We start from the raw sequence: 12,800 nt of genomic DNA on the forward strand, positions 1-12,800 counted from the left end.
GGATGGAACCAGGTTCCAAGTGTAAATGGGAAGAGGCAGCTGGGTAGGATTTGTTGTTTGTGAATGCCAGGTCTGTGGAACTTCAGGGAAAACATTAAAGGACTTTAGGACTTTTATTTTCTTGATACAAATATACAAGATATCTCTGCTTCTAGACTTATAGGACAAAAAAAAATAAATTAGGAGAACAAAAAAGAAAACACCTACCTCTCAAAACCATTTTGTTTTCAAAAACATTTGAGAAAAAGAAGCTCCAGGAGATATGTTTGGAAACATGCAGTTGAATCAAAGATAACCACCACATAAAGACTGCCTGAGCAAAGCTCCAAGCACAGAGTTTAAAAAAGCAAGCCATGTAATACTGCTGAAACAGACCAAAGTAAAATACTACAGGAGTTAAATCAAGTGTTTAATCTAGAACACTTCCACAAACAAAAACATTTCAAATAAATTGAAAGATACATCCTTGTTACCACCTGTGTACATCCAGGGGTTCCAGTCACTGCACCCCACTGCACTGATGCCTATGCATAACATAGGAGAAAAAGAAGCAAGCAGCTTAGTTCTTCACCATGTGTTTCAGTGGATTAAAGATCAGACCCTCCTATTACTGTTACTTTACACCTCGGTTGCGATCTGCTTGCTCTAAAGTAACTGAAGCCCATCTGTATTAAATTACAAACTCATTTACAAAATATTTACAATCTTGGTTTGGATCACAAACCAAACTCAACTGCTTTGAGTAAAAACCTAAATCTAAAAGACTTGTGAAAAAATAGTGAAGTAGACAGTCCTGAATCTTAAAACAGGAACTTAGGAGTTCCTTCATTTTTGCTACTGGTGCTAGTAGCTTGTTAAAGGTCTTTCTCAAGCTAAATGATCTGATGATTAATACAAATAAATGGAATAAAAAAATCTCACTTATTGGCATTAGGTAACAAAGTCCTCCCATGGGATCCTTTGGCTTGTCTGATTCAAAGCAAGCACAGAACATTGACACCTCTAATCTTCCCAGCCTTGTAGCCTTTCTCTTTACAGGAATTCCTTGTAGATGGTAAACAAACCATCCAAGAAAAACTGATGAAAAAAGCTCTCTTTTCTAGACACAAGTAATCCACTCCTGAGCCTTGGCCCTGTTGGGTGAAAGGTGCTGCAGCACCTGCAGCTTTTTTCAAAGCACAACTGGACTGGGTTAGCTGCCACGTGGTGCAAGCTATGGTGTACAGTTCAAACGAAGCACTATTTTTCCTCTTTGCCTTTAGTCTTTCTGTAGACCATCTCTCGAAAGCTTGCAAGGATCTTATTCTCTCGTTTCCTCCTCTCCTCCTGGTTGAAGGATGCCAGAGCTCTCTTCTCATCTGCGCTGTAGATCTGGTTCTCTTTACGCAGACGCACAGCTTCCATGCGCCGATGTCTGTCGGGGAGAAGACGGGGTATGTCAGCATGGGCAAGAGGGTGTGAGTGTCCTGTCACAGCTTCCAGCCATCAACTGGCTTGGATGTGTTCAGGGGCTTTAAATAAAGATAATGAAGTACCAAGGCCTGAACAATAGGCCCTGAGCCAAAGTTGACCTCTAGGTGGACCTTCCAACAAAATGTTATATTTGTATCCTGTACTCAGTAAGGTAATATGCATTAGTGAAATATGTAGCGTGATAAGAATATATTTATCTTTCTGCATTTAGAAGCCAGACAAAGGCATGAAATCAGACATCTGGCCTTGTCTGAAGGTATATGATCAAAGCCAGCTCTCTTGGTTCCTCTCCTCAAGCCCTGGCCAGGCTTTGGGTGGAAGCCAAGAGGAGGATGAAACCACATGGTCCTGCACTAGAAGCTGTGTACGCTTGTTTATTTGACAGTCTAAAAGCTGGGCCTTCTCACAGTGAAAATGGAGGCCTTGCCTACAGGTGGACACACCACGGAGGAATTCCCAGGAATGGTTCTCCAAGCCTTTGCTGTGACTGGGGCTTCCCAGCTGATGTGCCGATCTGGACGATGGTAAAGTATTAGGGTACCTGGTCATTTATCTTTCTTAATCACTCAAGGCAATCTTTTGCAGTAATGATTAGGTGCATTACTTAGCTTATTTGTAATGCTTTGCGGTTTTGCACTCTAGCAAATTATATTTACTGCTTAAGGTTGGTATCTGTGTCTATTGTGCTGATTCTACCAACTGGTAAAACAGATAAATAAATTAGATAATCCAAACTGCACACTAACCTTCCCAGGAAGAAGTGTGGCAGAGCAAGGAACTGATTTCTGGGGGTGTCTGTTTTCAGGCAGTCAGGCAGAAGCCTCCCATACCCCCAGTGTCAGCTGCTGGCTCACCAAAATTTAAGTGAGATTCCTGTTGGTCATAGAGAAAAAAGTGCAGCCAACCTCTCACACATTTATTTGTCTCCTGCTGAAGGGCCATCACATCCCCAGGTCTGTCCAAACAGATCTTTGAGCCATCTGACACAAGCACCTCCTCATTTGAAATAATTAGAAGAGTACTGCCTGTGAAGAACTTTTGCTCCTGAGGAGAAAGTGTCCTTGAAAAACTCACTATCCATCTCTAGCAATGGGAAGTTTAGTGTAGGTTATTGCAAGCAGAGCACCTTCTCCTCTATGCTTCCAAGCAGAGCTTGGAAGCAGTCTGCTATTCAGCCAGCAGTGAAAGCAGCTCTTGAAAATTCCACTGAACCATTGCCATCATGAAAGCCATACCTGCTGCCACTCATGACATAACCAGAGCTCTCAAACGATGCAATCTCTTCACTTGTCAAGCCGATTTCACCTCTGCGGGGAATGCGTTTCCCTGCTTTTACGTACTCTGCCATGGCTGCACCTTCACCGGGCAGGAGGGCATGTCCATAGCTAAAAAAGCAAAAGTGGTGATTTCAGTAGTTTCAGATAGAGAGAGCCTGAGGTAAACATCCAACTTCCCTGTTCACTACTATATTCACAGCTGCATTTTAAAACACTTTCTTATTCTTTACCACATATTAGCCTGTTTCTTCCTTATGACAACAATAGCAACAACATCTTAAATTATCAGCTGAGTTCATTTTGATGACATTATTGAAGTCACAATACTGCAGAGCTTTAGAATAAAAGCACTTAAAATTACTTTTTCTAGGAATCAAGGCTAAAAAGCATAAACCAGACTTTTCTACCCAAATTCAGGCCAGGGGAAAGCCTAGCACCACTAGAACTTCTGTCTGTGAGTTCCTCACATAGCATTTTTCCCTCTGCATGCCTATTGCTTCAACAGCTCTTTTGAACAGTAGCTTTCACACTTGATTTATCGAAGTACCATTAGAGCTGTCTACTCACTTCAAAGGCCTATCATCCTGAGATGCGTGAGTTTTGGGAGCCTCTGGTCCAATCAAACTGTCAGCTTCAGTATTTTCTGCAACAATCAAATAATGAAGAAGATTAATCTTGTGCCCATTGTTCTTTGTTATCAGAAGTGTTACACAGGTCAGCAACACTTAACAAAGAATTCACAAAAAGGACATCAAGAAGTTTCCACCCAAGTTTTAAGTCAGGTGAACCTACTTGACCTCTCAATCCACAGATCATCCCCATGAAGCAGTTCATCATCGGAATCTTCGCTACTTGAATCGCTGGATTCCTTCCTGCTCTTCTTAGCTTTCTTTTTCTTATACTTCTTCCTGTGATAAAATCAGACAGACATGCTATTTATCAAAATTTAAGATGAAAGAAGGTGCTTAGAATCATACTCAAATGATGAGTTCCTCAGGGCAAGTTCCACATATAGGAAGACTGTCTGTCTGTCGTTTCATACAGAACACTTTATAGCAAAGCTAAGACAATATATATGTTCTGTTTTGACTCTCATAGAGTGTGTAGAAAGTGGCCCGTGGAAGTTGTTGTGCACAGCTGTGTAGATTTAAATAAAATCCATCAAATTAATATTATTTGCTAGTTCTTCCAAATTACCCAAGGTCCTCAGGCTCCCTCAGGGCCTGAAAAGAAAACTGGGCTGCCCTCCAGCCAACAGCAGTCTGAATGACACACAACAACCATGACACTTACTTTTTGTTCTTCTTTTTCCTCTTCTTGCTTTTCTTTTTATCTTCATCTAAAAAAAATAAAGTGTATCTATTACCAAAAAGAAATTATTAGTTATAACATATAAGTAGTTTACTGCTCTGTGAATAACGTGGCATGCCTTTTACAGCCCCAGTGTTCATGGAACTGTGGGCTCTTTGACTGTCTCAAATCTAACCCTATGTCAAACCAAGGGTGGTGGTTAAGATCAGAATGATGTAGGAGCAGCACAGCTGGGGCTTTGCCAGGATCACCCTGGCTTGCCTTTTCCAGCCCAAATGATCCTGGAGCTCTAGGCTCTGTGACTCCCTCAACCCAAACCCTAATCCTAGCCCTAGCCCTAACCCAAACTCAATACTATGAGTTTTCTAGGTCACAAAGATGTGGGAATAGCAATAGTGGCACTTGCTTGGATTGCCTTGGCATGCCTTTTCCAGCCCCAGTGTTCCTGGAGCTGTAGGCCCTTTTACTCTTTCAACCCTAATCCTAAACCTAACCACTCCCCTAACCCTACTGCTAAGAATTACTCTAACCACTACCCCTACCAATTAACCTAACTACTACTCTAACCACTACCCTAACCCTGAGCCTATTCCCATCACTAACTGCCTCCTCCAGAATGTTCTAGTACACACTGATGGGACTTGTTTATACTGGGACAGCGTTAGTAGAAAGCTCCCTGCAGTACTGGTCAGTATGAGAACATAGCAAACAGATCTCTGGCATGAGATACTGAGTGGAAGATAGATTCAGAAATCCCATTTCCTGAGGACAGACTGCAAGCTGAAACCCTCTTGTCTTACCACTGGAGTTCTGCTCAGACTCTGAGTCACTGTCACTGTCCTCAGAATGTTTCCTGCGCTTTCTTTTGGATGCTTTACGTTTTTTCTTTTGTCTTTTCTTCTTCTTTTTCTTCTTTTCCTCTAGAATGTTTTTAAAGATAACATTAGAGAACAAAGAACATCTCATTCCATGTGTATTTCCTGATTTCCCAAAGCAATGCTCCCCTTTGAGCTGTAGCCCACCCCACTCACTTCCACCCATCTAAGCCAGGGAACCTCCTGCAAGCAGCAGCAGATTCGAAGCCACAGCTTTTCAAAAAAGCTGTGTAAGCCAAACAAAATACCTTCTGAGCTGGAATCCGAAGAACTACTCTTGGATTTGGCCTCTTCATCTTCTACCGGTGTGTGCTCATCAGAACTAAATGAAATAACAGTTTGCTACTTAAAGTCTGTTTTGCTGTAGATCTATTTTGTTGTCAAGATCAAAGGTACACATCTGACCAAAGTAATTTTGAGTCAATTCTTGCAAGGCAGTAAAATATTAAAGAGCTAATTTAACCTGGGAACTGGCTATCAGAACCACAACACAATAGTGACCTGATCTACGATAAATCACATATTGCATAATTAGTATGTTGGAATTACCTGGTGGAAAAAAAAAAAGAAAGTAGTAATCTCATATCAGTTCAGAAAGGAACTGATACAATATGTATTGTGGCACCATATCTAAAGCAGGGATAAGGCATTTTTATAAACTGAACTAATATGTAATTAATATTATAAAAAACATGAAAGAATATGCCTTACTCTGGGTCTGGAACTTTTGGTGACAGCCCCCAGACTTCAGGTGCCCCCAGTTCTCCAATTCTCTCTCTCTCATTGAGTCTCCTGTAAAGGGAAACACTATGTGATATATGTTGGTATAATTCGCATTTTATTGTATATAAGATCAAATATAAAAACATGTTTTATGTAAAAAACACAAGCAACTTGAGACTGCAAAAGCAGCTGCTGGAAAACCAGGAATTTGCAAGAGGATAACCCAGCAATTAAGACAACATCGAGAAGAGGTGGGTCCACCCAAGCAAGATAAGCGCTCTAATGACCCGGTGATTAATGCCTAATACTGACCTGATTCTCCAAGACCATGCATCTCAATGTCGGTTTTCCAAAAAAATCACTCAGACTCCCTCTCCTTCAGAGAAAAAACTAACCACGATTCTAAATCTCAAAGCCTGCTTCCCGAAAAAAACACTCAAAACTTCATCTCCTTCTCAGAAAACTGATCAGCAGTAACTGCATAGCCTCGAGCTGAAAAAACTGTATAAAACTCAGCTCTCCAAAAGCCAGTTTGTGAACTTGGGGGAATCAGTGCAAGAGAGGCTGTTTCAGAGTTCACCCAGCGCCGACCCCGGGCTCGACACTGACAGTGATTGCGGTTGCTTCCAAAATTAGATTTTGCAAATTTTTCAATAAAATTGTTATTGATAAATTTGGCTGTAATTCATTCATCACAAAACTATCTTGATTTGAATTACGGAAGTAGAAAAAAGAAACAGTATACTCCCAATGCAGTTGCATCAAGAAGAAGAGCAAAGAATTTGTTTTGAAAAGTAGCTTGGTGATTTAGATTAGGTGATTAGCAGAGTTGAGAGAGATTTAGAGGTGTTAGTGGGGGTTGTGCAGAGTGGAGTTTCTTGAAGAAGTGTAGAAGAGGTGTTAGTTTGTAGGGAGAGTCTTGCAAGGAAAGTGATGTTGAAGTGTTTCTTATAGTGTGTAACTTTAGAAAGAGTTTGAAAGGAGGGGAGAGGCTGTTGAATGTAGTTTTACAGGAATTTGTTTTGAATGTTGAAAGTGGTTGTGGGATGCCAGGGAGGGGAGCTTTGATTCTAATATTTAATAGAGAAAAATTAAATGTTTAAAGAGTTTGTAATAACGAAAAAGTTCCCCAGTGAGAAAAAAACAGCTTTTTGAGAATTTTGTAAGTAAATGTATAAATTTGCTTTTCCAAGTGAGTGAATCAGTGCTATTTTAAAGTACTAATTGTATAACTTTGTATTAAGAGAGATTTTTAGTAAAGTCTTTCATGTGTTTATTCAAAAATTTTGAGTATTTGGTCTTGTTTTGCTTTTTTAAACAAAATGAAAAATATATTGTTTAAATTCAAAGTACCAAAAATAAAAATTGTAAACTATTGTGTTACCACTCTCACAGACAAACTAATAATACTTATAGAGTATTTTAAGATCAAGACCCCGTAAGTGCTAAGTGGTCAGTACAGGTTTGTGAATCATATGCAAGTATTTACAAACACTAAAAAAACTGTAAGGAAAAAACGCAAGAAGTTGTTTAAAAACCAAGATGTCCGTGCTATCCGTGTATACATTTTAAGTGTAGTTATTGTCACGAGATTTAAGTTGTGCATTGTAAGAAGGGGTACAAGTACAAAAGCTTGTGTACAAAGTGTCAAAAACAAAAAAGAAAAAAAAGAAGAAAAAAATAAAAGCCTGACTAGCCCTATCTTAGTGCTCGCTACAAACCTAAGCTTACTGGAGCTAGATTCTCCAGAGTCTACCATTTAAATTAAAATAAAGATAAAAAGGAAAATCAAACTCACAAGCACAAGTCCTAGCAATCGAGTGCTGTGAAAAACGAGGTTCACATATTTTTAATAGAATTTAAAAGTTTAATAAAAAAGACAATTCTGAGATAAAAATAAAGTATACAGATATGGCCGGGTGTCTCTGCATTCAGCCAAGAGAGCACACCTTATTAACAAAGGATTGTCCCTTAAAAACAGAATCCTATTACATATTCATAAATTTTCGTACATGATTCAAACATTCTCCTTAAGTTTTGGATGTTTCTTTGTTTAGTTTTTGACTCGGCCCCTTCTCAATAAATCAATCTTCTTGGCTCCACCGAGTTTTACACGCCCTGATAACAGAAATGCAATAAATTCCTCCCCCAGAGCTCTGGTCACTGCTGTCTTCATCTGGATAAGATAATCTAAGAATGGAGGGGGTCTCCAACCATCTCCTCTAGTCCCTGGGTTATACAAACAAAAGTAGTCCCTGCTCCAATATCATGCCATAGCTCAACACATATGTATATTATACTACCATTTCTAAGCTTCATCAGCCACAGAAATAGAAGGAACCACACTAATACAACAAAGTTTTCTAACCCTATGCATATAGCATTCATTCCAATATTTTCAAAAAGCCAACAATATAATATTTATCTATAAGAAGTGCCAAAGGGGGAGTAATGTACCCTGTAACACAAACATTAAAAAGTTATCCAAATGAAATACTTTTAAAAAGTGATATGTAGCTCGGTCTAATCAGGGAACCACTGAAGAACACCCTTGCTGCCAAGAAGATGATTTACCTCGCCGCCGGCTGCAACCTGGTCGACGCTGACCTCTATTGTGGCTGTTCCAAAATTCGATTTTATAAGTCTCTCAATAAAATCCTTATTGATAAAATTTCGCTGGTTTCATTTATAACAACTGTCTCCGACGCCTACCACAGAAACATTTTAAGTCCTACATATTAGTGTTTCTAATCCCCTAAAACAGCTACAAAAAGGGTAAGAAAGTACTCGGAGCAAGGAGCAAGCTCGCAGGCCGGCAGTCCGGCAGCAGAGCTCCGCAAACTGCGGAGGATCGGCGGTAGCCGATGTCAACTCCCTTCCCTCCGAGCTCCGTTCCCTGCCCGCGGGAATCCCCGGCTGGGAGTCCGTGACGGGGCCCTACAGAACCAGGCCCGGCCACCCGCCCAGCGCCCGCAGGCCCTCCCGAGAGCGCCGTCCCTTCCGCGCGGAGCGGGGACCGGCAGGACAGGCCTGACCTCGCACCGGCGCTCACCTCTGCCGCAGGATCTCCTCCTTCTCCTTCTCGTAGTACTCGGGCCATTTGCCGTGGTGGTGGTGCCCGTGGTGCGCGGAGGAGCGCGGCGCGCCGGGGCTCCGGGACCGGCTGCGGCTCCGCCGGTGGCTCAGGCGCCTCGGGCCATTGCGCTCGCGGGATCGGGACCGGGAGCGGGACCGCGAGCGGCGGCCGCGACGCTCGGAGCTGGCGGCGGGCGGGGAGCGGGAGCGGGACGCGGGCGCCATGACGGCGGCGGAGCCGCTTCCGGCGGCTTCCGGCGCCCTCCCGGCCGGGCGGGAGCGGGGCGGGAGCGGCGCGGCCCCGCCCGCGGGGTCACCACCCCACCCGCCCGGCCGGCAACGCGGCAGTGGTCGCGGCGGCGGCGCCGGCGGCGGCTCCCTTTGTGCCCCGCGGCTGCCGCCTGGCAGCGATGGACGCGCGCACGGCGGCGGCGGAAGGTGAGGCAGCGACGGGGGGCGAGCCGCGGACGGGGGGCGGTGGCGGCGCGGGCCCGGCTCCGCCCCGCTCAGCGGGCGCCGGCTCGGGGCCGCGACCCCGGGAGCTGTCCAGGGCGGCCCGGGAGCAGAACTGCCCGCGGACAGCTCACCGTGTCCCGGCGGAGTTCCCCCTTCTTGGCCGGGCCCTGCACCGCCTGACACGGCCCGGAGCGGGCGAGGCCCGCTTTCCAATGTTCAGCCGCCCGCACCTCCCAGCGCGGCCTGACACGGCGCTGGGCGCCGCTCCGGTGCGGCGGCTCAGAACCAAACTGCCAGGACGAGAGGAAATGGCCCCAAGTTGCGTCAGTGGAGGTTTATGTTTGGTATATGATTTTTATTTTTTTTTCATGGGAAAGGTTGTCAAGCACAGGAATAGCCTGACCAGAGAAGTGGTGGAGTCACCGTCCCTGGAAATGTTAAAAAACAACGTGTGGGGACGGCATGTAAGGACGTGGTTCAATGGTGAACATGGTGCTGGTGCTGGGTTCGCGGTTGGAGTTGACGATCTTAAGTCTTTTCCAAGCTTAACCTTTATCTATGAAGATGATACAAATTATGTATTCAGATAAGACACACACTCTTCCGTGAGCACCCTTCCCCCTCAGGTTTGACTACGTTGCCCCGGAGCTTTCTTTAAAAACCCCGAGTTTCTGCTCAGCTCAGGGAAGTGCAGTGTAATACCGCTGGGTCTGGCCAGCTCTGTGTGAACGGGACATTTTGGATAGCTGCTCCACCCTGGGAAGCCCATGCTGGTTTATGCTGTCTAGAAATTATGTCAGTGTATGTCAGTCTCTTTTTCACAAATGAAACAGTATTCTACTTCTCAAACCTACCATAAGCGGCGTAGAAAAAAATCTGTAAAATGGAGGAAGCCTATTTAAATTTTTTTTTTTGGCTGCAAGTAACCATGCGCAGAACAGGGAGGGAAAAGATTTATCAGAGATTACAAATACGTGTGGTGTTACTGTCCCCTGTGTCTGTGTGAGGGCAGCTCAGCTTCTCCCTTCTTTTGATTATTTTGGCAAAAATAACTAAATGATGACTAAAACATCTACCTCAGGAGTATGCTGCACCTAATGTTATAAGGTGACTTAAAGTGCTTTTGTAAACAAGTTATAATGCTCATGCAATACATAGCAGCATCTACAACAACTACTAATGTCAATAAAAAGGATCACTGGACTCTTAATTCAGTTATATGAGGCTTTATATAATGGGATTGGCAGGAGAAATGCTCTCAGAGATTTTCTCAAAGCACAAACAGTGGAAATTTGTATTTTAGAGTATTTCAGAAGCAGTGATGTTTTATTTGAAATTCCCACAGTGGAAGAATATTTCTGTCCTTAAAGGTAGTCTTAGGTAGGATAACTATTGAATTTAAATTTTATTGAAAATCCTTAACTATTCTACTTATAAAATTTAATTTACTGGAATGTAAAATACATGTTTTCATAATGGAGAATGTTACTTTGTCTCTCAAATCTGTCGGCTCTTTAAAAGAATTTTCTATTCTCACAAACTAGATTTTTAAAAAGAGCTCCTCAAATTGTTTAATTGAAAACTCATTACTGAATTGGATACTTTTTTGTCTTCTTGCAAAAGCCTGCACATAAATTTCTTCAAATTTGTACTTTATACTTTCAAGCCTCTATCCCTGAGTTTTTTTGATCACTTCTATACATTAAGATAAGAGTTGCTACTGGGTCTCCTACGTATTTTTTCAGTTCCAATTATACCACTTGTAGTTCTGTACCCTAGGTGTTTCTTGTCAACATCTTAGATAAAATGGTTCTTTTATGTTGTTTTTTATATTGTAAGGTTTTATGTGACTTGAACCACCAAATACTTTCTAGGCTTAGCTAAAAATAAAAGTGGACAAAATAGCCCCTAAACTAGATGCATCATGGCAAAAAAAAAAAAAAAGAAAAAAGCACATTGAAATTCAGCTTTCAGATGCAGCAAGACGGTGACAGTTTCAGTGAAATTTGCAGTGCTGGGGAGAGCATTAGCTCTGTCCTGACTGCGGTAACGTGACCGTGGGGTTCAGATTTTATATCTGACAGAAGGAGTTGCCATAGAGAAAAGCTGCTGTGAGAAACGTTAAAGTCAAGGAGATGGTGCAGGTCTCCCATCAGCTTTTAAATCTGGCAGCATTTCTGTGCCTAAGAATAAGTGGTTCAAACCTGATTTTTGAGATCTGGTGATACCTCAGGAGCAGGAATCCTTCCAAGTCAGTGCTCACCTGTAGCTGTAAATTTTTCCTGTTGGTTATTTAGTATTGGAAGAGGCAGAGAGAAGTCCTTTAAGCTGAAGGATGAAAGGCTAAGAAATTGTTTAATTTAGGCCATCATACATTTTTGGAGGAGAAAAAAAAGCACTGGATTAAGTATTAAAACAATTATAGTATTATTTTCATTTAATATAGCCTCCTGTGTAAAAATTACTAAGAATTTGTATCAAAGGAGAAAAGAATTGAAGGGTCATATAAGAAGAGCCTATGCTTTCCTTGATGAGCGTTTACTCTTATTTATTTTCCTTCAATTGACTCTCTGGTAAAACCTATAAATAGAGACTGGTTTTGTAACATTTAAAATGACGGCTCACGTCAAAAAGGCACTTCTGCTACTAACTATACAAATACAGGGAGCCTGGCAAGTGATTTTCTTGCTAGCAGAGCTCATAAACCTGGGCAGGACTATTTCGTTGCTGATTTATGTAGTGAGTGAAGGATTGCAGTCATTTCTGCCATTGACTACAGCCTGTTCCCATTTTTCATCTAACTTGACAGGACATATGTTCTTATCAAAGTTCTTGAATCTTAAGAAAGATCAGGAACCCCTGTGGTACAAGTTCACTGAATGCATAGGAGAAAAAAAAAAAAAAAAAAAGTAACAGATCAGTAACCGAAGATGAAAAGTATCTTTTATGATCTTAGTGTTCTTCGAGCATTCCTGAACAACGACAGTTTCCAAGAGGCCACACTGTGCATGTGTCACTTTGGCGGCCACATGTCCAATGTGCTGAGAGTCCCATTTTGTCAAATGTACTTTTTGTCAAAGCCGTACACGTCTGTACAGCTGCTGGCACAGTCTAACACGTGTCACTGTGGTGCAAAGAATTCCAGATAAATGCTCCCGCCGCAGCATGAGCAAGGGTGCTCAGGTGTGGTTCCAGCGCCCCTCGGTGCTGGGCGGAGGTGCCGGCTGCGTCAGCGTTGGCAGAGCAGCGCCAATGCCCCCGGGAAGGAAATGAGACTCAGCGGGAAACAGCCTCCACGGCCTTATCCGCACGGTGAGCCGTAAGGCAGGTGTCGGGTTTACTGCCGCCTCCGCCCGGGTCACGGAGCGCGGGGAGCCGGGCGCCAGTTGCCAAGGCCGCAGCAAGGCCCGTGCGCGGGACCCGAGGCGTCCCAAGGCCTGCGCTGAAGCAGGGTCGGGGCCACACACTCGGCACCTCGGGGTCTGAAGGCGGCCTCCTGCAGGCGGGGGGCGGTGACGCGGGCGGTGCGTCCCAGGCAGCGTCCGCAGCTCCTGAAGCGCCGAGCCCCGCGGCCTCGGGGCTGCCGGCGGCGGGAGGGAGCGGGGCGGGC

The 12,800-nt window shown here is 43.6% G+C and overlaps 2 protein-coding genes across 3 annotated transcripts in view; one reads left to right on the plus strand and one right to left on the minus strand.

The window, feature by feature from the left end:
* Positions 1-94: 94 nt before the first annotated feature.
* On the minus strand, positions 95-8,960 carry NKAP (NFKB activating protein). Its single transcript, XM_015626848.2, has 9 exons — positions 8,712-8,960; positions 5,648-5,728; positions 5,185-5,258; positions 4,862-4,981; positions 4,044-4,089; positions 3,543-3,658; positions 3,318-3,393; positions 2,709-2,858; positions 95-1,414 (listed from the first exon to the last, which is right to left on the minus strand). The coding sequence occupies exons 1-9, from the start codon at positions 8,957-8,959 to the stop codon at positions 1,240-1,242; spliced, it is 1,086 nt and encodes a 361-aa protein (XP_015482334.1). The 5' UTR covers position 8,960; the 3' UTR covers positions 95-1,239.
* Positions 8,961-9,055: 95 nt separating this feature from the next.
* The window catches only part of ZBTB33 (zinc finger and BTB domain containing 33), a 10,343-nt gene continuing 6,598 nt past the window's right edge, over positions 9,056-12,800 (plus strand). Inside the window, exon 1 of one of the 2 annotated variants that reach the window (XM_015626524.3) lies at positions 9,056-9,172. In XM_015626524.3, the coding sequence (XP_015482010.1) occupies positions 9,145-9,172 (28 nt within the window). In that variant the 5' untranslated portion in view covers positions 9,056-9,144. Of the gene's footprint in view, positions 9,173-11,138; positions 12,503-12,800 lie in introns of those variants that run through there. The other variant, XM_015626523.3, reaches the window with a different exon arrangement.

The sequence above is a fragment of the Parus major genome, chromosome 4A (assembly GCF_001522545.3).
Source record: "Parus major isolate Abel chromosome 4A, Parus_major1.1, whole genome shotgun sequence".
Classification (NCBI taxonomy): domain Eukaryota; kingdom Metazoa; phylum Chordata; class Aves; order Passeriformes; family Paridae; genus Parus; species Parus major.